The sequence below is a fragment of the Malus domestica genome, chromosome 12 (assembly GCF_042453785.1).
Source record: "Malus domestica chromosome 12, GDT2T_hap1".
NCBI lineage: Eukaryota > Viridiplantae > Streptophyta > Magnoliopsida > Rosales > Rosaceae > Malus > Malus domestica.
In genome coordinates, this window is record NC_091672.1 from 9,568,196 (window position 1) to 9,593,194 (window position 24,999).

General features: G+C 37.2%; 1 protein-coding gene across 1 annotated transcript; it reads left to right on the top strand.

Moving 5' to 3' along the window:
- Positions 1 to 21,417: 21,417 nt before the first annotated feature.
- LOC103427684 (probable calcium-binding protein CML49) lies at positions 21,418 to 24,146 on the top strand. Its single transcript, XM_008365753.4, has 5 exons — positions 21,418 to 22,182; positions 22,874 to 22,920; positions 23,028 to 23,203; positions 23,386 to 23,404; positions 23,837 to 24,146. The coding sequence occupies exons 1-5, from the start codon at positions 21,525 to 21,527 to the stop codon at positions 23,939 to 23,941; spliced, it is 1,005 nt and encodes a 334-aa protein (XP_008363975.2). The 5' UTR covers positions 21,418 to 21,524; the 3' UTR covers positions 23,942 to 24,146.
- Positions 24,147 to 24,999: the final 853 nt, after the last annotated feature.

Genomic DNA, 24,999 nt, shown 5'->3' on the forward strand with positions numbered 1-24,999 from the left:
GAATTAAACATAACGGCGTTTTGCTGTCGTCTCTGTCGTCTCATCAAGTGCCAGACCGCCTGCCGTCTTTCTCTGGCATCTCCCTTGAACTTCCTGGTGAAACCCATCACCTCCGACGACCTGCAGTCGTCAAACGAGGACACCATGTCATCTACGACGACTGGATCCGAGATCACCTGGGAATCTCGTGAGATTTCTTTAAATCTCACCAATTTTTTGGACCCACTTCACGAATAACGGCCACCACGTGCTTGATTCTTCGTTTCACCGTAGAGGACCACTTCGAACAGTCGCCTGAAGCGTCCCGTTTGATTTCTCTGGCGAACGGCACACACCCAGCCACGTTGGGTTGCCTAAAACGAAGCCCATATTGGGCTATCACGCACAAAGACCATGACCCATGATTGGACCTCTGCTGTTCGGACAAGCATGAAGCCTGTTGTCATCTGTTGGGCTCTTTTCCCTCAGCCCACTTCCTAATTGCAAGCTTGCAGCTTGCATGCCTTGTTGGGCTACTTTTTCCTAATAACCTACTCTTTTTTGCTTGGCCCGTAACACTGCAGCAAGCATGCAACTTGTTTTGCATGTTATTGGGCTGTCAATTGCAGCCTACTCGAGCCCAAATTTGGGCCTAATTTATTTTTGTGGTCTGCAACTAACATTAAATAATTAATGGACCTTGACAAATTTTATTTTGCTTCTACAATTGACCATGTTTGGTTCTAATGTATTAAATTAATTAAAAGTGACTTGCAGTCAATTAATCTGATAATTCATCCAAAATTATTAGTCTGAAGCCCACTTTTTGACATTAACAATTTAATAATTTATTTTTATACTTTGAACCGTTGACATACTTTCGTAGTCCCAAAGCACTCACACACCTAAATCCACTACACTTAGTTGTATATTGCATTCTGTGTTCTTGCAGGAACCTTTCTTTTATGAACTAAACGTTCATAAACTAAATTGAACTTGTAGTTTCAAATTTAGTGCCTTTGAAACCCGAAGTTTTCATAAAACAATACACCCATGAAAACCTGACATTTTTCATGAAAATCATGTCTTAGAACTCGAATGTTTTAACTTTGATGCTTATGGATGATTCATTCCCATAGCACCAATCACAATCTTGTTCCCTCCAATTCAGTGGATTGTCGAACCATCACAAGTTCGATTTTCTTGATTTGGACGTTTCTAATAGAAACCACTTTATGTGGGGTACAAGACGTGAATCTCTACTTGACTATTAAGAAGCTGAGAAACCATTGAAGCCAACAATGGCATGGAAGAGCTGAATAAGCCTCTGCCATGATCTTCATTCGAAGACTTATGCTCGAAGCATTACAAATGGAAATACCTCTCACTCGAGGATTCCATGGCTCTTTGGCTCGCTCATATGGACTATCTAATCATGAAAGACATTGCCTGAAGCACACCATGATTACGTCCACGAATGAGTACAATTCTAAATTTTATAAATCCAATCGAATTTTGACTGGAGAATACTTTTCTCGTCCTTCCTTGTTTCTAACTTGCCCCTGAAGCAGCAGTGTAAATAGCAAAAGTTTACCAAATTCTCGGATCTGATTACTACCACAAACGTTAGAGAAAGGTATGGACCCAGTTCGGCTGGAGTCTACCGAATAGCTCGACCCAATTCGGTCAAAGCCTACCGAATGGTGATGCACTGCTTCGGCAGGGATACATCGAATGTCATATTCTCTCACAATCCAATTTCGAGTTTGTTTTTACAACATATGGTAGAATCAGGGTCTGCCAAGGTATGACATCATGCCCCGAAGCATGATCCTTGGTACCTAAGACTTAAAACTTCAAGAATAAGGGAAAATAATCCCGAACCTTAACCCTGCAGAATCTATTTCCATCTCGATGGAATAGACTATTGGTTATGCACCTGTTCGTGCCCCTACCGATGTTGTTAAGGAGTACCATTCTAGTTGTCAATACGTGAGACTAATTTTGCTCCACCAAACACCGCTGGAAGAGCAGAATTTTGACATGGATGACCTTTTTGGCTGAATCCCTTTAGTAAACCATTTACTTTGTGAACATTTTTCCATGTTCTTGGATTCAAGTTTGGTGTATGTTTTACTTATGGATAATCTTATTGATATTGTCCTCGAATATGAGTTAATTGAATCATGTTTCTTAATACGTGTGATCGATTCAATTAAACATGTGATTAGGTAGGAATGTGGGAAAGTTAGTTGTCTGGATGAATGCGTACTACGCACACTAACTTTACACCTAAATCACATCTCTAACAAAGACTTTAGGTCTATCCAACCTAATTAAGAACATTGGCACGCTCCTCGTTGTATGAATGGTACTACATCACCATTTAAAGGACCTTAAATTCTCCATGTCGTTGAGTTTTTAAGCATATTCGAGATGATAATGATCATAAATAAACCACTGAAGAAAATAAAGTGAAATATCTTTGCACCACCTTCAAAAATGAGCCTGAAGCTTTGATTTGAGGCCAATGAGTTGTCTCCCAACTGGGAATACACCACATGTGGCTGGCCTGGAGCTTGGTGATTGAGCAATTTACTTGCTTTGACATGACTTTTTAGGACATTTAGGTCAAACAATGATGCTACGACACATCTCCTTACCCGAAGTAATGATCTTGTGCCTACAAGCACACTTGCCAAAAGCCCGCTCGTTTGGGAAATTTGATTTTTATATCATTCCTTGCAAAGATACGAAACGACTCTCCTTTCACAGTAGATTCTAGGGAATTTATGTGGACTAATCCAACCAAAATGTGGACCATATAAATACTTATGGTTTTGGTTGATGAATCGACAAACTGGTCACATGTTTGTCCACACACATGACTGCTAAACCATTTGGCCGATTAAGGGCTCACCATCCTATTTATCCCTTAAAGTCCAGGAGACTGGATAATGCTAGAGAGTTTACATCGATGATTTTCGATAAAGTATTGCATGTATTTTGGGTTTATAATTGAACATCGAATTCTCATGTTCATCCCAAATAGCCTCGCCTAGTGATCATAAAGCGCAATTTAAATGATCACTTGGATTTTGGTAAACATACCAAGTTTTCGGTTTTTGCCTAGGGCTATGCAATCTTGTATGCAGCTATGTTGGTCCACCTTGAGGCCCATTGTCACCCAACCTATATGACGTTACAGTTGGTTACTGGGTACAAACCTGATGATTTTCGTATTTACGCATTTGGGTAAGCATTCCATGTGCTAAGTTGCACCGCCGCAACGTACCAACATGGGTCCTCAAAGAAGGAATGGAATCTTTGTCGATTATGATTCTCCTTCACACTAGCTCTCTTCGAGCCCTTGCACGTGATCTCTTTAACACTCATTTGCGGGTTGTCACTTTAATGAGACAATCTTCTCGCCGTTAGAGGGAGATAAAAACGTCAACTTTCCTGTAGAACAGCGCGAATTTGCGTGGACGTTGCCCACTATGTCTCATCTCGATCCATATACCGCACAAGTGTGATAAGCAAGCGTGATAAATTCTAGATTTCAGAATGTTGCTCCAAATGCATTCCTCTGATCTAACTAAAGTGACGAGATCACATACCAGTTGTAAACATGCCTGCAAGGATAGACGTACTTAACGGACGTCGAGTCAACATCCTTGGAGGGTGTGCCGCCCCTATTGGACTGTTTGGACGCCCTTGTTGGACGGTCTGGTACATCGGTGGATAGCTAATCAATCTATTTTGGCCTGGAGCACAACAAATCACTCGGTTCGTAGGATTCACTTCCCTAGAAGAGGAAGACACGGCACAACAATGAATCCATACTTGATCGCTATCTTAAATCATTTCCATCATATGAGATTAATCTGGATTACTCTTAAGACTTGAAGTTCTTGGTCCAGTATACTAGTTTGGATAAGTTAATGGAATTGAAATGAGATTACCATCGATGATGTTTTCACTTATATGGTAGCTATCGACATAAATGAAAAGCGACGATATCGAACCGTGTTTTGCTGATTAAGTGACAACGTAGAACCGATTAGACAACCGAAATTACAATCCAGGTCAAATTCCTTATCAAAATGTGTATTGGACCTATTGTTCCTACACTGCCCAAAGTAACCCTGTTATGTTACAAGTGGGAAAGGAAGCATTATGAGATGAATGAAATAGTGTGATATGATGCACACCTTAGGATGCAAGGTTTCTTTCAAACGTCCTGTGATTGATAGTAGCATTATGTAATGTGGTTAGTATTTCTCCATGGGGATATAGATATGGAGATTTACATGTAAGTTCCCGAAGAATTACATGGACTGGTTCAAATAGTTCCAAACCACGGAACAACCTATTAACTTGTTTGAGGCGTTCACTTACAATCCGACGGATGTGGTATACCCATTTAAATGTGTTGATGCACAAAATCAGTGACGACTTTGGTATAACAGAAAGTGTTAAGTTTGTGACCTTCGCTAGATTGCTCCGGTCACTAGTGTGGATAAATATGTAAATGGATAGAGACAGAAGCAAACACAAGATGTACGTGGTTCACCCAGATTGGCTACGTCCACAGAGTAGAGGAGTTCTCATTAATTATGAAGGGTTTACACAAGTACATAGGTTCAAGCTCTCATTTAGTAAGTACTAGTGAATGATTTAGTACAAATGACATTAGGAAATATTGTGGGAGAATGATCTCCTTTTATAGAAGAGTTTCTAGCTTTGTTCTGACATTGACACGTGTCGTGTTGTGATTGGCTTCTGATGTTGACACGTGTCGCGCTATGATTGGCTTCTGATGTCGATACGTGTCGCACTGTGATTGGCCTCCTGGTTGGAGGGAAACTCTTCTGGGTCCTTGACAGTATTACGTTGTCCGGTGCTCAGTAGTTTCGGGATTGGTCAAGTATGGTACAAACAGTGCTCCTTTAAGTTCCCGAGTGAGGGAAGCTCCTCGGTTGGGGACTTGCAAGATTCAAACGGCTGATTAATCATGAAACTTCTAAGTACCGAAGTGTGATATTGTCTTCACTTGCCTTATCTGTCTCATAGGTAGATGTGGCATCTTCTCTGGAAGTACTCTTCCTCCATCCAGGGTGGTATCTTTAACCGGTGGAGATGCAGAAGGTAATGTATCAATTTCACTTGAAGCTTACTTGTAGTTTTAAGCTTGGTCAAGCGCGATACAAACCATGTAGTAGGAGTCCCCCAAGTCGCTGAGCTAGGAGATTTGCCGAAAGAGGTGACAGACTAGGTAAGCAATCAGAGCTCCAAGCAATCAGTCCCATATCAGAAGTTTGATTTTGAGTTCCGAATGATTGTTCTCATTCTCCCTATCTTGCAGGCAGCATGAAGGATAAAGAGAAGAAAAATGAGAAGGGATGATATGAGATACTTTTGCTTTTGAAAAAGTAACTTTCCATAGGCTTATTCTTGAACTGGGCTGAAGGGTTTTCTAGTTTCCTCTAGAGTATAAGGTTGACTCAAGAATTTGAGGGTCAAAACAAGTTCATCAAATCAAGAGTGCGTTCGACCTTGATGATATGAGATACTTTTGTTGTTGACAAAGTAATAGATGAACCAACACGTGTTCTGTTGCGTTTGTCTCCACATGCTTCCTTGTATCCTTCTCACTTGCCCTATTTGTTCCTCAGGCAGATGTGGTATCTTTTCTGGAAGCATAAGATGTTGAAGATGAGTACTCGAGAGCAATGCCAGGTAAGTAATCAGGCAAGGAGTTCCAGGTAGTCAGTTCCTGACTGGAAGCTTGATTCCAAGTGATGAATAATTACTCTTTTTCTCCTTGTCTTGCAGGTAAGAACAAGGCCAAAGGAAACGACAGGGAAAAAGCATGATATGGGATACTCTTGCTTTTAACCCTGATGATATGATATACTCTTACTCTGGTGTGGCTTGTTTGCAGAGGTATTATCAGGGGGAAAATAAGCTGAGTATTTCGAGAGACTCTGCTGAGAGTGCCTTCTTGGATGTGAAGAAAAGTTGAGCATTTTTTTTTATTTACAGGTTTGCCTGGCTGTGGAGGATGAAGGTCGACATATATAGGAATTGTCCCAACATCGAGTAGTAACGCTGTTCCTTTACCCTTATCGGTCATAGCAATATAGTGGGAGCTGCAAGAACTTTGTCAGAGCACTTTGAAAAAGTGGTTTGTGGTATCTGGAAAGCTGATGTTGCATGTGAAGATTGCAAATAAGCTTTATCCAAGGAAATCTAGCTCTTGAAGTTCGGAGAGCGGTGCCTCTTCGGTTTTCGAACAAGCAATCCTGTTAAGGATCTGGCTCTCTAGATTCGGAGAACGCTTTGATATCTGTAATACTCCAAGCTATGACAGTTTTGTGATCCTTCAGTACCCGGATCAATTTCTCCCTCTCTTCTGCTGTGAGTTGTGATGATATGATAACTGGTAATGTTTCATCCTCTCCCAAAAATGCATACTTCAAATGTTCAGGAATCGATTTAAGCTCCAATTTGGGTGCCTGAATCACATAAGGAAGAGTTTTTTCGTTAGAAGTAGGAAGAGAAATAAAATAGGAAGAAGACTTACCACGAATTGGTGAAAGTGACTCAAAGGCTGCCACTGTCTGGATTAATTCTTCTTTACTGTGCTCGGAATAATTAAGTTGTCCATGTGTAATGCTATGCACTAATGCCTTCTCTAAATTATCTTGTCCCACACCTTTATTAAAACAATCCTGCACAAAATAGTCAAACACATCAATAGACAAACAAGATTCAAAATCACTAGGGTACCTCATAGCATTGAAGATTCTGAACTTGACGTTATCTCCATCAATTTCCGTGGTTAAGGTACCATCGTAGACATCAATCTTCGTACGTGCCGTTCTAAGGAATGGTCTTCCCAATATAAGAGGAAGTGCAGTAGGCATAGGGTCATGTTCCATCTCAAGAACAAAAAAGTCAGCGGGAAAAATGAGCTCATTCACTTGCACAAGTACATCCTCCAATAGGCCTTTAGGATGTCTATTTGAACGATCTACCAACTAGATTACTACCTTGGTTTCCTTCAAGTCTCCAAGGTTCAATGATTCATACACTGAAATTGGCATCAAATTGATGGATACACCCAAATCACACAATGTTCTCCCAAACTCTTTCCCTCCGATTACACATGGAATGGTAAAGCTACCGGTATCTTTCAACTTCCGTGGCAGATTCCTTTGCAAAACAGCTGATACTTCCTCGCTTAATGCCACAGTTTCTTGATCATTGAATCTACTATTGTTCGTACAAAGCTCTTTAAGGAACTTTACATACTTGGGCACTTGTTTTATGGCATTTAAAAGAGGTAAGTTCACTTGGACTTTCCGGAAAGTATATAAGATTTCTTTATCAGTTTGCTCTTTCTTAGACTTCATAAACCTACGAGGAAAAGGAATAGGGACATATGAGTTAAATGAATTTTGAACTTCTTTATTACCTATCAGAATCTTTTATGTTCAATTCTGTAGCTTTATGAGACTTTTCAATTTCTGTTGAAGCCTCATCTTGCTCAAGATTCTTGATTTGTAGCTCCCCTTGCTCATTTGTATCTTTCTAGTCCTCTTTTGCATCCTTAACTGCTCAAAAACTTCTTTTCCACTCCTTAAAGTCACAACATTCATCTGCTCCACATTTGGATTCACCACGGTTTGGCTAAGCAACCTTCCTGGTTAGTGTTGTTGCCCCATCAAACTTGCTAACTGACTCATTTGGCGCTCAAGGTTTTCAATTGCTTTGTCTGTTTTCTGTTGATGAGATTGAGTAGAGTTAGCTAAAGAAGCAATTAAATCTTCAAGAGACATACTTGGAGCTTGTTGTTGTTGAGGCTGAAATGGTGCATGCGGTCTTGCTTGAAAGAAGCCAGGTGGACGGTTATAGTTGTAGGGAACCTATTGTTGTCCGTTGTCTTGATTGTTCCACTTTAAGTGTGGATGATCGCGCCACCCCGCGTTATAGTTGTTGGAGTATGGATCATACTTTTGCCTTTGTTGCCCCTGAAACCTTCCTAACGCATTAGCTTGCTCAAGACCACCTTGATCCATTAATGAAGGGCACATGTCTATGGCATGTCCCATCATTGAACATACACTGCACACCTGTTTTGGAGCCACCATAACCTGTTGCACAAGATTAGTCAAGTTAGCTAATTGTAATTCAATACTAGAATTAGCACTTACCTTGTTAACTTTCTTAAGAGATAGCTCATCTCTCCCTCCAATGTGGTGGAGAAGATGGTGGTAAGACACCGATGCACGCTTCTGCTTGATTTTTAAGCAAGATCAATGTTCTTGGACCTTCGAGTATGCATATACTACGAAGAGTACTTGAAATAAAAACAAAAACACTAATTAGGCAAGAAAAGAAAACAATAGAAAAATAAGTAATTAGAAATAACAATCCCCAGCGACACGGCGCCAAAAAATTGATAGGATTAAAAGCACACCACAAAGTAGCACACAAATGTCCTATTGATTTTTCTTATTAACACTAAGATTTGTCAATTGTAGCATATGAAAATAAGGGTCTTTTCCGCAGAAGATTGTTTTATCTAACTACTTAAAATGTCACAAAAACTGGTTATTGTCCCTACTGACCAGCCACCAAAAAATAATTATTAGACCGACTTACACTTATCTAAAGTCTACGAAATTTTATATGAACACACTAGACACACAGAGCTACACTTACACAAATTTTTCGGATTTTTGGAGTTGATTTGCTATTTAAATTAAATCTAACAAAAGCATGACAGAAACAAATTTTAAGTAGTTCACAAATTAAGAAAAACGAGTTAGGGGAATTGCTATCCACCACCAAATAATCATGCAAATATGTTATGTTTCATTCAAATTCCTTTTATTTCAGAATGAAGATGCTCAAGTTGGCTCAATGTTAGAACTCAACCTATTACTCTTTCTTATGTAGTATGTTAAGAGAATGACGTTTTCAACTTAACTTAGTCCCTAGCATGCAATCTAGAATGGCGTGTTCATAGATTTAACAAGTAGAAATCATTAAGAACAAAAAGAGTTAGAGTCATCACAAGACATCGTAAGTACTAGCGTTGTCTTACTTATCCTAGAAATTGGTTCATATGTTAATCGCAATTAACAAGTACTACTCTAGAACATATGTAGGTCCTCATTCGACAAGGGTAGGTACACACATATTCATAGCGTTAAAATCCTAGATATGCTTACTAAGTATGCATCCGTAGAAAACACATAAAGAATTCATCAATGAGACAAGTAGTGAATCAATTTTCATCCATTCATAAAAGTAATTCAAACAAAATGTCATAACAAACTTGCAATCATATTTGGGGCTTCAAAACAGCCCCTAACTTCTAAAAATTTAGTTACACATTATTATCAAATAAAACCAAAAGAAAGACATTAGTTTGAGAAGATAAAACCGAGAGAAAAGAATGCTAAGATTTCCTCCTTCCTTTCCTTCATTTCCGCAAAGCTGCCTTGTCCTCTTTATTTTCTATTTTTTTTTCCTTTCTCTTCTTTTTCCAACCTGCAACCTTTCCCCGTTTTAACTTGCTGCCCCATTTTCTTCTCCTTAACTCACCTACTAACAGCAATTTAGTGATGGCAATAAGTGAGAGGAAATGGTAAAATAATTGTAACTCTTTGGTTAGCCTTTATGCCAATTACTCCCACTTAATCCTCATCTTTATTTCCATTTCCTCTGATATTTGAATAGGTGTCAGCTGGCTTGTTCTTGGCTGCATCAGTTTTGGCTACTAGATTTATTGGGTTTATTGCTTTCATTGTAGTTACAAACTGCTTAGTCTCTTGTGAACCTTTTAGTGTTAAAATGGCCATAACTTCTTCTAAAAAAATGATATTAACAATCCGCGAAATGCTCCAGAAAATAGACATCCGTAGCTTTCCAAGAATATAAGGCTCATTCTCTAATTCATTTTGACCTGTTCACAACTTGCTTCCAAAGTCAGATGACCTGCACAGGCAGTTTTGACGAATTTGTTACATAAAATCCCACTTGTGCTATTTTTATTTTCTTTGCTTGACAAATCCTAGAAAACACAAAAACAAAGTAAATAGCTCAAAAATATAAGGAACTAACTAAGAAAAGAGAAGTGAATTTGATGTAAAATATATATAAATGTGAGCTTATCAAACATGTCACCAGTCAATACTCCATCACCAATTAGGTTAGAACTTCGAAATATTGAAAAGCCAATCTCATTAATATCAAACTTAAACTTCGATTTAACAAGCCTACTAACTGAGACTAAATTCCTTCTCATGGAAGGTATATAAGCAACATCAACCAAATCTAGCAAAAAACCATAAAATAATTCAAGCTTAACTACTCCAATGAACTCCACTACAACTCTAGCTCCATTGCCCATGAACACTGACACCTCATACTTATTTGGCACCCTCTTACTAATGTACCCCTGCAATGAATTTGTTACATGAATTGTAGCACCAATATCAAGCCACCAAGTATCATAAGATATCTCAACCAAATTCGATTTAAAACAAACTGAAATTTTATGCACCATACCTTTGTTTTTCTTACTCTTTTTGTTTTCCTTCCAACGTTTATACCTAGTGCACTCCTTTTTCTGATGTCCCACCTTTTTGCAGAAGAAACACTTTATTCCAATACCCTTATGAACTCTCAGATGATTATTGCCCTTATTGACCCTTCATGCAGCCCTTTTATTGTTTTTTTGTGGAGGGTTGTCTTTCTCATTGGGAGGATTAGCAAGGTTGACATTCTGCACTGCATTGACTCATTTCTTCCCCTTATCTTGTCGAATATTTTGCTCTTCATACACATAGATAGCAATCAACCCGTTCTGGTACTCTTTAACTAAAAGTACTCAAGGGGTAAGGAATTCAAGGCAAGATGAACTAGAAAAGGATCATTTATCTTAATGTTAAGTGCGTTAAGCTTTGATGCTACATCAACCATTGAGAGAATGTGCTCCCTCACATCACCACCAAGGTACTTAGTGGTTATAAGAGTGTTCATGAGTGTTCCAATTTCTGCCTTCTCAGACTCTTTGAACTTTGCTTCTATGGAGTCAAGGTATGCCTTAGCATTGTCTGACTCAGTGATTGCCCCTCGAACCAGATCAATCTTTTGATTACCAGCAACGCCATTCTATTAGCTTTAATCCACTTTTCATATTCATTCTTCTTTTCTGCAGTTGTATCTTCAGTAGGCCTGGCTAGTTCATTCTCTCTTAGAGCTAAATTGAAATCCATGAGTCCTAGAGTTATTTCAATATCTTGCCTCCACCTCTTATAATTGGTTCCATTGAGTGTTTGAATTGAATTCAGTGAGCTAATTACTGAAAGATTTTCAAATGAAAATAAGCATTCAAGACTCTACATTCTGTATAACTAAACCAACTCAACCTTTGTTTGGTTTTTTTCAAATTTAATCAGTATCAGTGCAAAGCATATAAGTTCCATAAGTAATGGTACAACATGAAAGCCATCCATCTTTGTTTGGCAATAACTTTCACAGCTCATGCATCTTGTATGTTTTCATTGAGCTATCAATAACTGAACCAATGTTGATTAGTCACACCTTTATTTGGGGATATAACCTCATTGTTATGGCTACTGATACAAGCTGATCAATTTAAACCTTGAATTTTTAGCAATTCTTGAATGATTGAAACGAATTTGTTGTGTTTCATTCATTCAATTACATCTAAAAAACATTGATCATGTTATAACTTTCAGCATGCTATGAACCCTAAAACTTTCGATTTATTAGACATGCTTAACAATCAAGACTTCAGAAGCAAACAATTTCTGAGTTCTAATAGGCCAAAATTAGTTCTTACACTAGTTATGCATGTTAGACAGCTTTAGGGTTTCCGTGAATGCAAGCATAACACAATATGCACAAATAGTATCTCTCAAAAACTTCATACATATACGTGTGCATGCAAGTATTAAACATAGCAGCGGAAAAGAAACCAGAATCGAAACTTGAAGAAACATTAGTTCATTCATCTTGCATGCATGATTTCATTTATGTTAGTTTTCTTATGGATTTTAACTACAAAAACATTGGCTCTGATACCAAGTGTTAAACTTAATACGTTCATGCATAATAAAACACCATTGAACTAACATTGAGAAGATATCTTCCTAGCAAAACAAGCACTGCAGTTGCAGCAAACACTCCTTGAACACTTTGAACTTCAAATGATGATCTTCTGCACACTCACCACCACTGTATTACTTGAACCTATAGGGAGTTCTCTAAGTTTGTGTATCAGTGGTGTATGCAGGGACCTTCCCTTGGTATTTATACTACTACAACCATAGTGTACATTCCTGTAATCATACACTAAGATCCCTTATTGTACAAGGATATAATCTACCAAATCTCAATCCAAATAGGATAGTATCAAGAGCCCTTATTCTCTAATTATAACGGGTTATATACCTTACTTGGAGTACAAGTTATAGCTTATAACTAAACCCTAATCACGCTTACATTCCACATCAATCCTTATTAACCATATTGACCTTTTAGCTGTTGGATTAGAGTCCAACATCCAACACAGATTTCTAAGAAGGTTCCCAAGTTGATAAGCACTAGGGAAGTGGATCGACCCTCATCTGAAACCATGCCCATGATTAAAAAAAAACTTGTGTTTCAGTTCGAGCATGATCTAAAGCTTCCATGGTATGAAACTAGCTACCTTGACATCTGCTTGACTAATATGTTGTGTGTATCTGCATATAAAATGTTAAAAATGTTCTCTCTTGGCTATCTAATTTGTCAATTGTGTACTTATTTCAAAGGTCAAATTGATATATAACAACATTAATCTTCATTTCAACTTGAATTTTAGTAGTGTGATCATGAATTTCTTTCTCAATTTTTGTTGTATTGATGAGATAATGTATTTAGTTTGCAAATGCTTTGAAACCGAAACCAAAACCGTTTGAAATCAAACGAACCGCAACCAAATGGTTTGGTTCCATATTGGTTCAAACTTCAAATTGCACCAAGGGCCTCATCTCGAATTGTATTGAACTAAATCATGTCCACCCATATACTCGAGGGAATTTCAAACATGCATTTAACAATAAAAAAATCACTTTAGCCCGTCAAGACTTAAGGTGGGGAGTTTTCCAACCACATTTTCCCTCTCATTATGGAAATAGTATATGATGGAGTGTTTATGGTAAATAAGGTCAGTTCTCTTGCAGAAAGAGTGGGGAATGAAGAGTTAAATATCTTTTCCGGGTGAAATTTTATTTTGCTAAAAAATATACAAACCGATTCCATTAAAAACTATACAAAACTTATTCTACATATATTAGAAATTGACTCTGCAAAAGTGGTCGAGGTCAGACTAGGCTAATGACATGTTTGTAATTTGTTGATGTTTTACATATTGAAATTTGATTATTCAAAAAACTATACAAAATGATCAAGGAGGGGTTGTGCTGTATGTACTAATTGGTTCTACTAAAACCTAATTATGCAAAAATGCTCAAGGATGGGCCGAAAACGAGATGAATTGATTCTGGTAAAATGATCGAAGATGGGATGAACTGATTATGTAAAAATGGTCGATGACGAGTTGAACTGATTCTGCAAAAATGTTGAAGACGGATTGAACTAATTCTGCAAAATGGTTGAAGACGGGTTGAACTGATTAGGTAAAATGGTCGAGAACTAATTCTGCAAAAGTGGTCGATGACAGGTTGAATTGATTCTGCAAAAATGGTCGATGACAGGTTGTATTGATTTTGCAAAAATGGTCAAAGATAGGTTGAACTGATTCTACAAAAATAGTCGATGACTGATTGAACTGATTATACAAACATAGTCGATGATTGATTGAACTAATTTTGCAAAAATGATCGAGGACGAGTTAAACTGATTCTGCAAAAATGGTTGAAGACGGGTTGAATTGATTCTAGTAATAAAAGATACAAACTGATTCAACATAGAATTTCAAAACTGATTATGCAGAAATAATCGAGGATAAATTGAGCTTATGGCAAATATAATTTTGTTGGAGTTGTGAGGATTGGGTTCTATTAACAGCCCTAAAGCCTTAGGGGTATGACTGATATTTTAAAACATTGTTTCCATGTTTTTAGGCAGGGCTTTAGTTGTTTTTATGTTTTTCTTCTTGATATGTTTAAAAACTAGTGGAGTTTTTTTGAAATATATTGAAAGCTTTTGTCTCTAAATATGAAACTCCCTAATTAAAAAGAATGTAATGAACCAAATAAAAGAAAAATAAACAACAAAAAAGGGAATGAAAATGACTTCGTTGGACTTGGGTTTAAAAACCTTTAGAATTCGGATCCTCTTTGTGAGGATCTCGAGGATCCGTGAATCATATCTATTCATCGTACATCGTGTGGTCATAAATCATTTCAAATATTTTTATTTAAAATTAAATACAAACAGTACCAGATAAAAATTGACTGCACGATTTACGATAAACGAACACGATTTATGGATCCTCAAGATCCTCACCAAAAGGATTCAGAGAGGATCCTGTTGGAAACTTTTATTCCTCCAATTTTTTATTAAAGAATAACTTTTACTATTAAAATGCAATTTCTTGAAATTTAGTTAGCTAAAGGCATTTTTCGGTATTTTGAATAGATAGATAACTACATCCATTAGTTTTTTTTTAATTTTTTTAAACACAACACCTAATTTACAAACTTTATTTCATTTTTTTGGAATTGACTACAATACTTACATTGTCAGATATAATTCACGTAAGTATATGTATTTAGTACAATCACCATCTGATCGTCGATATTGTGATTATATTAAATACATGTAAGTATTGTAGCTAGATCCTTATTTTTAATACAATACTTAGTACTACGGTCTAATAGTATTCTTATTCACTTGTAAGTGAGAGGTCTTAGGTTCGATTTTTGCCAAAGACAAATTTGAACCACATTATTCCTAGCTCATTGTGAGGCTAAGCTCACCCCCTCCCCCTTACACTATGTTTGGATGAGGAAAATAAACTTGGAATTAGGGTAAAAGTCAGAATTTATAAATTGATGTGCACCAATTCATTTGTTTGAATTCATAAACATAGAAATTTAGAATTTCCACCGTGGAAAAAAAAATTTGGAATTTGGGACCTCTAATTCTCAAGTTTAAATTCAAAGTAAACATATGTCATTTCTGTGCTTTTGGTGAAATTAATTTTGGGTTCCAAAATCACTTTAAGTGCTTTTTAGAAGAAACAACATATTTGTACTTCTGGTAGGAAGCATTTACAGTGCTCTTTCAGTACCCACTTGAATTTTTACTAAAAGTGTTTTCAGTCATTTTAAAAACATTTTCAAACGAACCCTAAAAAGTAGTCAGTATTTATTTGTTCGAATAAAGAAAAACTAAGATCAACCAAAATTAGCTATAAATATTAAATTAAAATAAGGCTAGTTGGTTATTAAATGGAGTGGTTTTTCCATGTGATTTTTGCACCAAATCCACAACTTGCCCATTTTCCCAAAAAATAGAATAAGAGTATTGGAATTTCTAGGCAATAGCAAAATGTCAACCAGCTTTAGTTGCTAACATACAAGCCTTACAAAACATTAAAAATGCAAATAAATTATAAAATAAAATAAATATGTATAATATCACATGCACAATCTTAATCGACTTATAAATTTTTCTTATATAAAAATTCACACTACAAATATATCATTTTTTTTTAATTTTTTTTTGAAGAAGAGAACGATATTTCATTCATTGATAAAAGGGAGTTGCTTAACTGTGACTACAGATAGGATAAAGTTCCCTATAGACTTTTCGGGTCTGGAAGGGTGAATAACGTTGTCACTCTTTAAAAAAAAATGAAGAAAAAAGAAACAAAAGAAAAGGGCATTACAAATAATATCTTGAAGAGCTCAGTCCCAAAAAGTCATTTCAAACTAGATTTTAAAAAATTCGATAAAAAAAAGTAGATCCAAAAATATTATAATAAAGCATAACTAATCACAAAACAATGAGTAGACTTCGAACACTCATCCGAGCTCATCGGAAACCGCACAATATTTCACATTTAATATATCATTGCATATCATGATAATTCATGCAAAAGATTGTATGGGTCAATGTCATTTTTCCCTGGGCAGAAGGAGTCAATGGCGTTTAGAATCAAAAGGGAAAAGTTATTTGACTGACGATGGACGTCGTCGTCGGTCGCACAGTTGAAGATGGACACCGCGTTCTGAATACAACTAATACAACTTGTAATTCTATGAGCTCTATGATTATCTTCAACTTAGTGCAAATTATCAATTTTCCCTCGCCATCTCTATGAACACACTTCCCAATTTGATCCCACGTTTTCCTCCAAGACAAGATATTACTATGTTGCGTATGAGAAGGGAGATTCGAACTCAAGATAATTACAAGCCCATACCTTATCCATTTAATCTCACGTTTAAGATTTTGCAAATAAAAATAATTCATTCTACCAAACGCGTCAATAAAATGCTTATTTTGTTGAAAATTAAATAAAAAATTGGGCTTGGTGTAAGATTTATTGAGGGTATGTTAGACCTTAGCGTCCCGTCTTAGAAAAAAAATAGCATGTTTTGAAATGGCTTAAGACTAATCGGACACTTTTTTCGTTATAAGTCACTTTTTAGGGGAATTTTGCGGTTCTAAATATACACAGGCTTGCAAACTTGAACATAAATATAACTGAAAACATGAGTATACACCTTGAAATTCAATTCTTTAACTAAAACCCACCATGATAAATTTATCTAACAAAAACCCAATGACAAAGCTTCAACTAAGCTTTATCCATAATTTAATGACTTATTATATTAACACCCCACATATTGTTGAATAAACTCCACATACTTAATACACCCCACATTTGTTTTTTTAATTAAAAATGATATTAATACACCCCACATATTTCCCCATAATATCCTCACACCCCACATTCTTAACATCACCTTACATTTTCTACATACACCGCACGTTTTCTATGCACCCCACATTCTTCAAATCTTTTTTTGAAGGAAAAAAACCCTAACTTCCTGCGTGCTTGATGTGGAGAGAAGGAAACAGACACTTGAGAGGTGCCAATTGAATGGAATAGGTAATTGCAATAATTCACCCTTAAATTGAATGAGTTATATTGCAGTAATTCACCACTGAAAACAGTGAGACACCAATTACTAAAAGGACCGAAGAATTGTTACATGGTTAGAGGTTAAACTTATAGCACAAAGAAAAAAAATGCATATTATTAGAGAAGTTCCTAAGAGAGAAGCATTTAGGTAATATAGTTTTTTGGGAATTGTAAATAAATATTAGGCTTAAATCAATCAATAATAGGGCTTGGGTAGTATAGTGATATTTGGGACTAGTCTCCTTTGAAATCAAAATTAGGGAATAAAATAACGCAGATAGCCTAAACAATGCTTATAGCTTGGTTAAGATTTTGTTCAGCAATGGAGAGCGAGGGGTTTTGATAGTGAAGAAGGTAAATAATACCTTAAAAGTGATTTAGGGTGTTTTTAGAAATTTCTTGTTTTTTTCTAAACCTAATAAGGTCGAAATTGTCATTACATAATAGGGCACATAAATCATTTCATGTTAAATTTTAATGTGGGGTGCTAATATAAAAAGCCTAATTAAATTTGACTTGGAAAAATTTGTATTTTTGGATGTCTAAATTACTCCCAATAACTTTGACTTTGGATATGTTACTTGTTATCTACATTAGATTATTTGATTCATTTCAAATAGCTTACGCTGATCTGGAAAAGAAATTTTCAAACATGATTTCCATGCATATTAATAACAAATTACCTGGTATTAAAGTTTTGTTCCTTATATAGTTGTTTTCACATTTGTGTAAAATTGAGCATTTTTTCGTTCCGTTTCAAATGATGCTAATAGGTAAATTAGTATATCCTACAAATAAAAAAAAACTTATTTTGTTCAAAATTACCAATACCTTATGTCACATCCCAGACCGGCTCCGCCGTAGCACGATATTGTCCGCTTTGAGCCCCGGCCACGCCCTCAGGGTTTTGTTTCTGGGAACTCACAGGAGAACTTCCCAGTGGGTCACCCATACTGAGAATGCTCTCGACCAAACGCGCTTAACTTCGGAGTTACGATAGAATATGAAGCTAGTGAGTTCCCAAAAGGCATCGTGCTATAGGGAGGGGAGCATGTACATATAAGGCACATCACCCCTTCTCCGTTGGTCGATGTGGGATGTTACAATCCACCCCCCTTAAGGGCCCAACGTCTTCGTCGGCACACTTGCATCGAACGACAAAATGGCTCTGATACCATTATGTCACATCTCAGACTCGTCTCCGCCGTAGCATGATATTGTCCGTTTTGGGCTTATCATTCCCTCATGGTTTTGTTTATGGGAACTAATGAGCAACTTCCCAGTGGGTCACCTATCCTGAGAATGCTCTCGCCCGAACTCACTTAACTTCGGAGTTCCAATGGAATCTGAAGCTAGTGAGTCCCCAAAAGGCATCGCGCTATACGGAGGGGAGCATGTACATATAAGGCACATCACCGCCTATCCGTTGGTCAATGTGAGATGTTACATCTTACCTACAAAATAAATAATTATTGTTTAATTCAAAATTAATTAAATACGTATATTTTGGAAAATTATTTGCACACGCATATACATAATAACATAAAAAAACGTGCCTAACATATGTAATAAACACTGTTCTAAAAATCTTCACCGTCCCGATTAATGCCTAGGTGTTTGAAAATTAAGAATGGCACCTAGACTTGCTAAGGGGCCCGCCTAACCCGCACAGACCCACTAAGCACTCGCATAGGTTGCGACTCACTTAGACAGAAAATAGATAACTTTCATTTTGCATTTTATTTTTTTTCAATAAATTGTAAAAAAACTTGTTGAATACTTAAACAAATACACATTATATGCTTATTCTTCATGTTTTTATTATGTTCTAGTACTCCATAATATATATATATATATATATATATATATATATATATATATATATATCATTCTATGTAGTAGTTTATGATGAAATTATAGATATTTGAAGTATAAACACACTTATTTACACGAAATATAATAGATTTACTTAAATCCACCTAGTTCGCCTAGGCGATAGGCTCCAGCCCGCCGCCCAACTAGCGGCTAGCGTCTTTTAGAACCTTGGTAATAATGTATGCAAAATAATTTACTTACAAAAAAAAAAAGGAATGTTGATTGATTGCACACACCAAATAACAATAACAAAATGTGCCCAGGATATGTAATCATACATGCAAAATAATTTACCTACAAAATAAAATAATGTTTTTAGCCAATTGATAAAAAAATTAATTAATTACCTATATTTTACATACAAATGTAGATAAATTATTTGCACACACATATATAATAATTACAAATGTGCCCGGTACATACATGCAAAATAATTTACCTACAATGATTGTCAAACATATAAAAGAAATGGAACATTTGATGGTAAGACAAGTATATAATAAGGCACTTATTTTCCATGGCAGTCTATTTCAAATTTGGGTTTTATTTTAATGTTCAAAATGAGATGGGTTTTTGTTAAGAAAATAAGTGTTGCATGTGCTTTTATATAAAGAACCCTAAATATAATCACGCTTGTATTTGGTTATGTAATTTTTCTAAGTAAGTTAGAGCATCTCCACTAGTCACCCAATTGCAAGGGCAATTGGGTTGAGTTGCCTTTCACCCCAAAAAACAACTCCTCCAGCAGTCGACAAAATGGGAGGCAATTGGTTGAAAGCAGCTGCCCCTTCAACAATTGCAAGGGCTTGCGCCCTACTTGAAGCCTAACAGACCAGGGGGCCACGTGAAGCCCAGAGTTATTCCAACACGTGAGCTGTTCACCAGCTCTCCCACTTCCCCACCCACACCGCATGGGTCTTTGTAAGCCTTTGATTAAAAAATAAAAATAAAAATAAATAAAAATTCATTCAACGACTAGGATTAATCCAACTCTAAAAAATTAAAAAAAAATCATAAAAATTATTTAGAAAAATTAAATAAACTTACATTATTCTCACTTTAAAAATCTTCCAAAGTTCAACACACTTGCAAACTAACGTTTAAAAGTACCCAAAAATCTACGGCAATAATGATATGTGGGATAAGACAAAGAAAAGATTAAAGAAATATAAGAATAAAAAAAAGTGTTTGTGAATAGTAATTGCTCTTGCCCTTTCTCCTTCCAAACAGGTTGACTTGCACCAAGGTAATTATTGTTTAGAATGAATAGTGAGGGCAATTTATTGCCGTTACTCAGTAATTGTCATTGCCGTCCACCAACTAGTTGAGATGGGCTTATACTTGGAATACCTGTCCTTTTTTATATCTATGGTTTTAATATAAAAATAATATACTATGTAATTTTTTTTTCATGTTAGAAAAGAAAATGAAATCAGTAATAAATAAAGTGGACTTCTCCCATTTATTTTCACAAAGGACATGTATTTTAAGAGCAAGTCCACCGGAGCAAACATTGCCCAACACCCAATCCAAAAAACAGCCCAGCACCTTGTCCATTTCCTCCAGCCCGCAAAACAGCCTGGCACCCAGCCCATGCTGGTCTCAGGGCCAGCCCAAAACAGACTAACCAAGAAGTCGGGCAGTTTGCTGGCGCGTGCATGTCACGGGGCTCGTGGCACGAGTGCCCGACAACATTTCAGATGCGGGGCCCGCGAGACTCGGGCCACAACCCGAGTAGGTGATGTGGCCCACTTTTAACCGTTGGATTTCCAACGGCTATTTTTTTGTAGACCGTTGAATTTCCAACGGTAAAAAAAATTTAAATTTGACTTTTAAAATGGACCGTTCGATCACAGATCAACGGTCCATGTTTTTTTCACCAAAAATAAAAAAATAATAATAAAGTTTGTGGTTGAAGAATAAAGTGTATTTGATGAGTTTATGTAATTTCATTTTAGTGTGTTTTTTTTTTTATAGTTTATTTGATGAGTTTATGTAATTTTATTTTAGTGTGTTTTTTTTAAGTTTATTTGATGAGTATGTAATTTTATTTTAGTGTGTATTTTTTTTTAAGTTTATTTGAAATTTTATTCGAAATTGGTTAAAAATCTTATCCGAAATTAACTTTAAAAAAAACATCAAATAAATGCGCTGGGTGCCAGCACATTTTTATAGGGGTGGAGATCCCTTGGCCTATTACTGTTTACTCCAGTATATTACTGTTCATCTGAGTGGATAAATGCGCTGGGTACTGGCGCAAAGTTCTTAGGGATGGGTGAACTTGCTCTAAGTACACTAGAAGAGAAAATGTTAAAATTTGGAATCCAATGGCAACGATGTAATTACCTTGCCGTTCCAGGTCCGATCTTGAAACTTGAATCCTTTATATACATCCATTCCCATCGGTCTCAAAAATCTGCAAACACTCCCATTTTCAGACCTTCCTCGAGGACAAAAGAAAATGTCAGGCTACCCACACCCTCCTTCCGGCTACGGCTACGGCAGCGCTCCACCACCAGGCCAACCTTACGGCGCGCCGCCTCAAGGCCAGCCCTACGGTGCGCCGCCCCAAGGTCAACCCTACGGCGCAACGCCGCAAGGGCAGCACCAGACAGCCCAACCCTACAGTGCTCCGTCTGCACCGTACGGCGCTCCATCCTCCGCACCGTACGGTGCTCCGGCAGCACCGTACGGCGCGCCTTACGCGCCAGAGAAGCCTTACAATCCAGACAAGCCTCACAAGAATCAAGGCGGAGGAGGCGGAGGCGGAGGCGGATACCCGAATCAAGGTGGAGGAGGCGGAGGCGGAGGCGGATACCCGAATCAAGGTGGAGGAGGCGGAGGCGGATACCCGAATCAAGGCGGAGGAGGCGGAGGCGGATACCCGCCACCTGCTCATGGTTACGGGAGCCCGTTTGCGGCTTTGTTGCCGTCGGTGTTCCCGCCGGGCACAGACCCGAACGTCATAGCTTGCTTTCAGCTGGCGGATCAGGACGGCAGCGGCTTCATCGACGACAAGGAGATGCAGAGAGCTCTGTCGTCGTACAATGAAAGCTTCAGCTTGAGGACTGTTCATCTTCTCATGTACACCTTCACCCAGACCAACGCCAGGAAGATCGGTAACAATTTTCAAACCCTAACACTCCATGCACTCCTATCTGTGTAATTTTCTCGTCCAATTTGGGAATGTATGCCCTAATTCTGCGATTTTGATCGGCGCACAAACGGTGTCGTCTGGGGTGAGCACTGAGTCGCTGTTAGAATCATGTTGCGTAATGTCCGTCATGCCCTCAGTCTCTATTTGCGTGCCCGCGTTGTATAATTAAGTCAAACACCGGGGCCTAACGGATAGAGTCGAAACGCCGGGGCCCACCGTGTGATTCCGAGTGTGGTAGTCGTGGTCAGTGGACCGTTAGATATTGATGGCATTACGCGTTATGCTAAGCGGGAGGGATCCAATGTATTGATGCAGAACTTTTTCCTGTGTTTGGAGAATTAGAATTACTTAAAGTGTTGACCGTCATCATGGCGTCTCGGTCCATTTTTCTACATGGAATGACATTTATTCTTGGACCGGGAACACATGGAGAATTAGAATTACTTAGATGGAAAGAGTTTCACCGTGGCGTCTCAGTTCATTTTTCTACATGCAAGTTGCTCTCCTGTTTTCGTGCTTTTGAAATCATCACCATTGCTAATTTGCTACAATATATCTTTGTAGCTTTCAGTGTAGCTCAATTCACTATTAATTCACTGAAACAGTTGATAATAATGATATTTATTCTGTGTGTGGGTATATTGTGAAAACAGGGCCTAAGGAATTCGCTGCACTGTTCTACAGTCTTCAAAGTTGGAGGGTAATCCCCAGAATTCCCTTCTATTTCTTTTTCTTTTTGTTTTCTAAGATTTTTTCTTTTAATTTTTGTGGGAAATTAACTCTTTTGTAATCGTTGTGGTTGATCAGGGAATATTTGAGAGGTTTGACCGGGACAGAAGTGGGTTCATTGATGCAAATGAGTTGAGAGATGCACTGCTGAGTCTGGGATTTTCTGTGTCACCTGTAGTTTTGGAACTGCTGGTCTCTAAATTCGACAAGTCTGGAGGCAAAAAGAGGGCCATTGAATATGACAATTTCATCGAGTATGTTTTCTTGTACTTTTTTTTTTTCCTGTCATATTTTGCTGGGTTTGGTTTGAGGATTAAATCTTTATGCGTTAGAGTTGGAGATACTTATTGCATTTCGGTTTGGTGTATTTTGTATTATGTTTTCTTAACGATATCTGATTATGCATTGTTCTTTTGTTTGTTTTGGTAAAATGCAGGTGCTGTCTGACTGTTAAGGTGAGTTTGATTTTCACTAAAGCTTATATTTTGTGCACTTAATTTATAGTTTTAATTGGAGAACTTTTGCTTGGTCCTGTGCTTTAAATTTCACTCCTACTTTTGATATTTGAGCATTGTTTACAAGTTTTTGCTATCTTAGCATATCTTAAAAGCCTCGATGTGCAAGTGTATTCAAAACGAGAACAAACACCCCTTTATTCTTTGCTTAATTTCTTTGCACGGAAACCATAAAATCATTGTTCATCACTGAGTCATAGTTTTCACAACATTAATACCTTACAAAAAGGGCTTCCATTATCTCAAGTTAGCTCAAAAAAAGGGGTGTCTGTGTGCAGTTTTATGCTGTTGGATGAGTACAAGATGTAGGTTAGCGGATAAACTGTTGATACTTAATGGAGCGTTTTCTTTTGTTATTCTTGTGTCTTTCAGGGATTAACTGAGAAGTTTAAGGAGAAGGACAAAGCGTACACTGGTATGGGAACTTTCAATTATGAGGAGTTCATGTTGACTGTCCTGCCATTCCTCATTGCGTAGGTTGTTCGTTGTTAAAAGGCTTTATGAATTCGGGTTTTTACGGTAATGTAATATCTACCTCTTTTTTTTTTTCCCCTGTTTCTTGGTGGAGTGGATGCTGTAGCTGTATTTTAGCTTTCATATAATAATGGTTTCAGAGTTTGGTTTTTGCATCATTTTCCTATTAAAGGTTAATGCGTTGGAAATAAAAGTTTATATGTAGTGATTTTCTTTTCTGTTATGCATGGTACTTACAAAAGTATGAGTCTTTCATTTTGGTTCCACCTGTGATCTCACCCGATATAAGAGCTGCCTAATCGGCAGTCCAACTCACGTCTCGCTCAGTATGAGAGTTACTCTAATCAGTCAGGCAGCACGATAATACAAAATGTGAATGCGAAAATTATATTTTGGGGTCAAATGCTTCCAAAGTGGGTTATGCCGTGTGTGGATTGACGTGCTAATATTAGGATGAATTCAATAACAAAAAGGAAAGCCATGAAGCGTCCAAAACCAAATTTTATTTGGGTGACTTGATCTTTCATGTGTTGGCAAAAGTCGAAGTTTGGTGGACATCAGATCCAGATCCGTAGCTTGTGTAATGTTTTTATACAAGTCGTTCGCAAATTCATCTCCCTTCCCCAAATTCATCTCCACTCAGAACGGTTGGTTCCATGATTGGATTTTTTTAGTATTTGTATTCCTGTTCGTCTTACTCTGGCTCAAGAAAATTATGGTCCCACACTTTGCATATATACCGGATTAGATTCACTTTTTGGCGTTTTTAAATGATCATTTTGCTACCTACCAAATATTTTTTTTATTTCACATGAATTTGTTCTTTGAATTTGCGTGGATTGATCAGTAGCTATTATAATACATGCACCAAATAAAATAAAATAAAAACTAGTTTAAGTTACATATAAGGCTTTTTTTGAAGTGCTTTTAAAAACACTTAAACTGCTTTTAGAGAAAATGTTTTTGGGTCCAAAAGCACTTCAAGTGCTCTTTCAAGATTCACTTGCATTTTTATCAAAGATTGGTTCCAAAAACATTTTTACCAAAATCTTTTTCAGCAA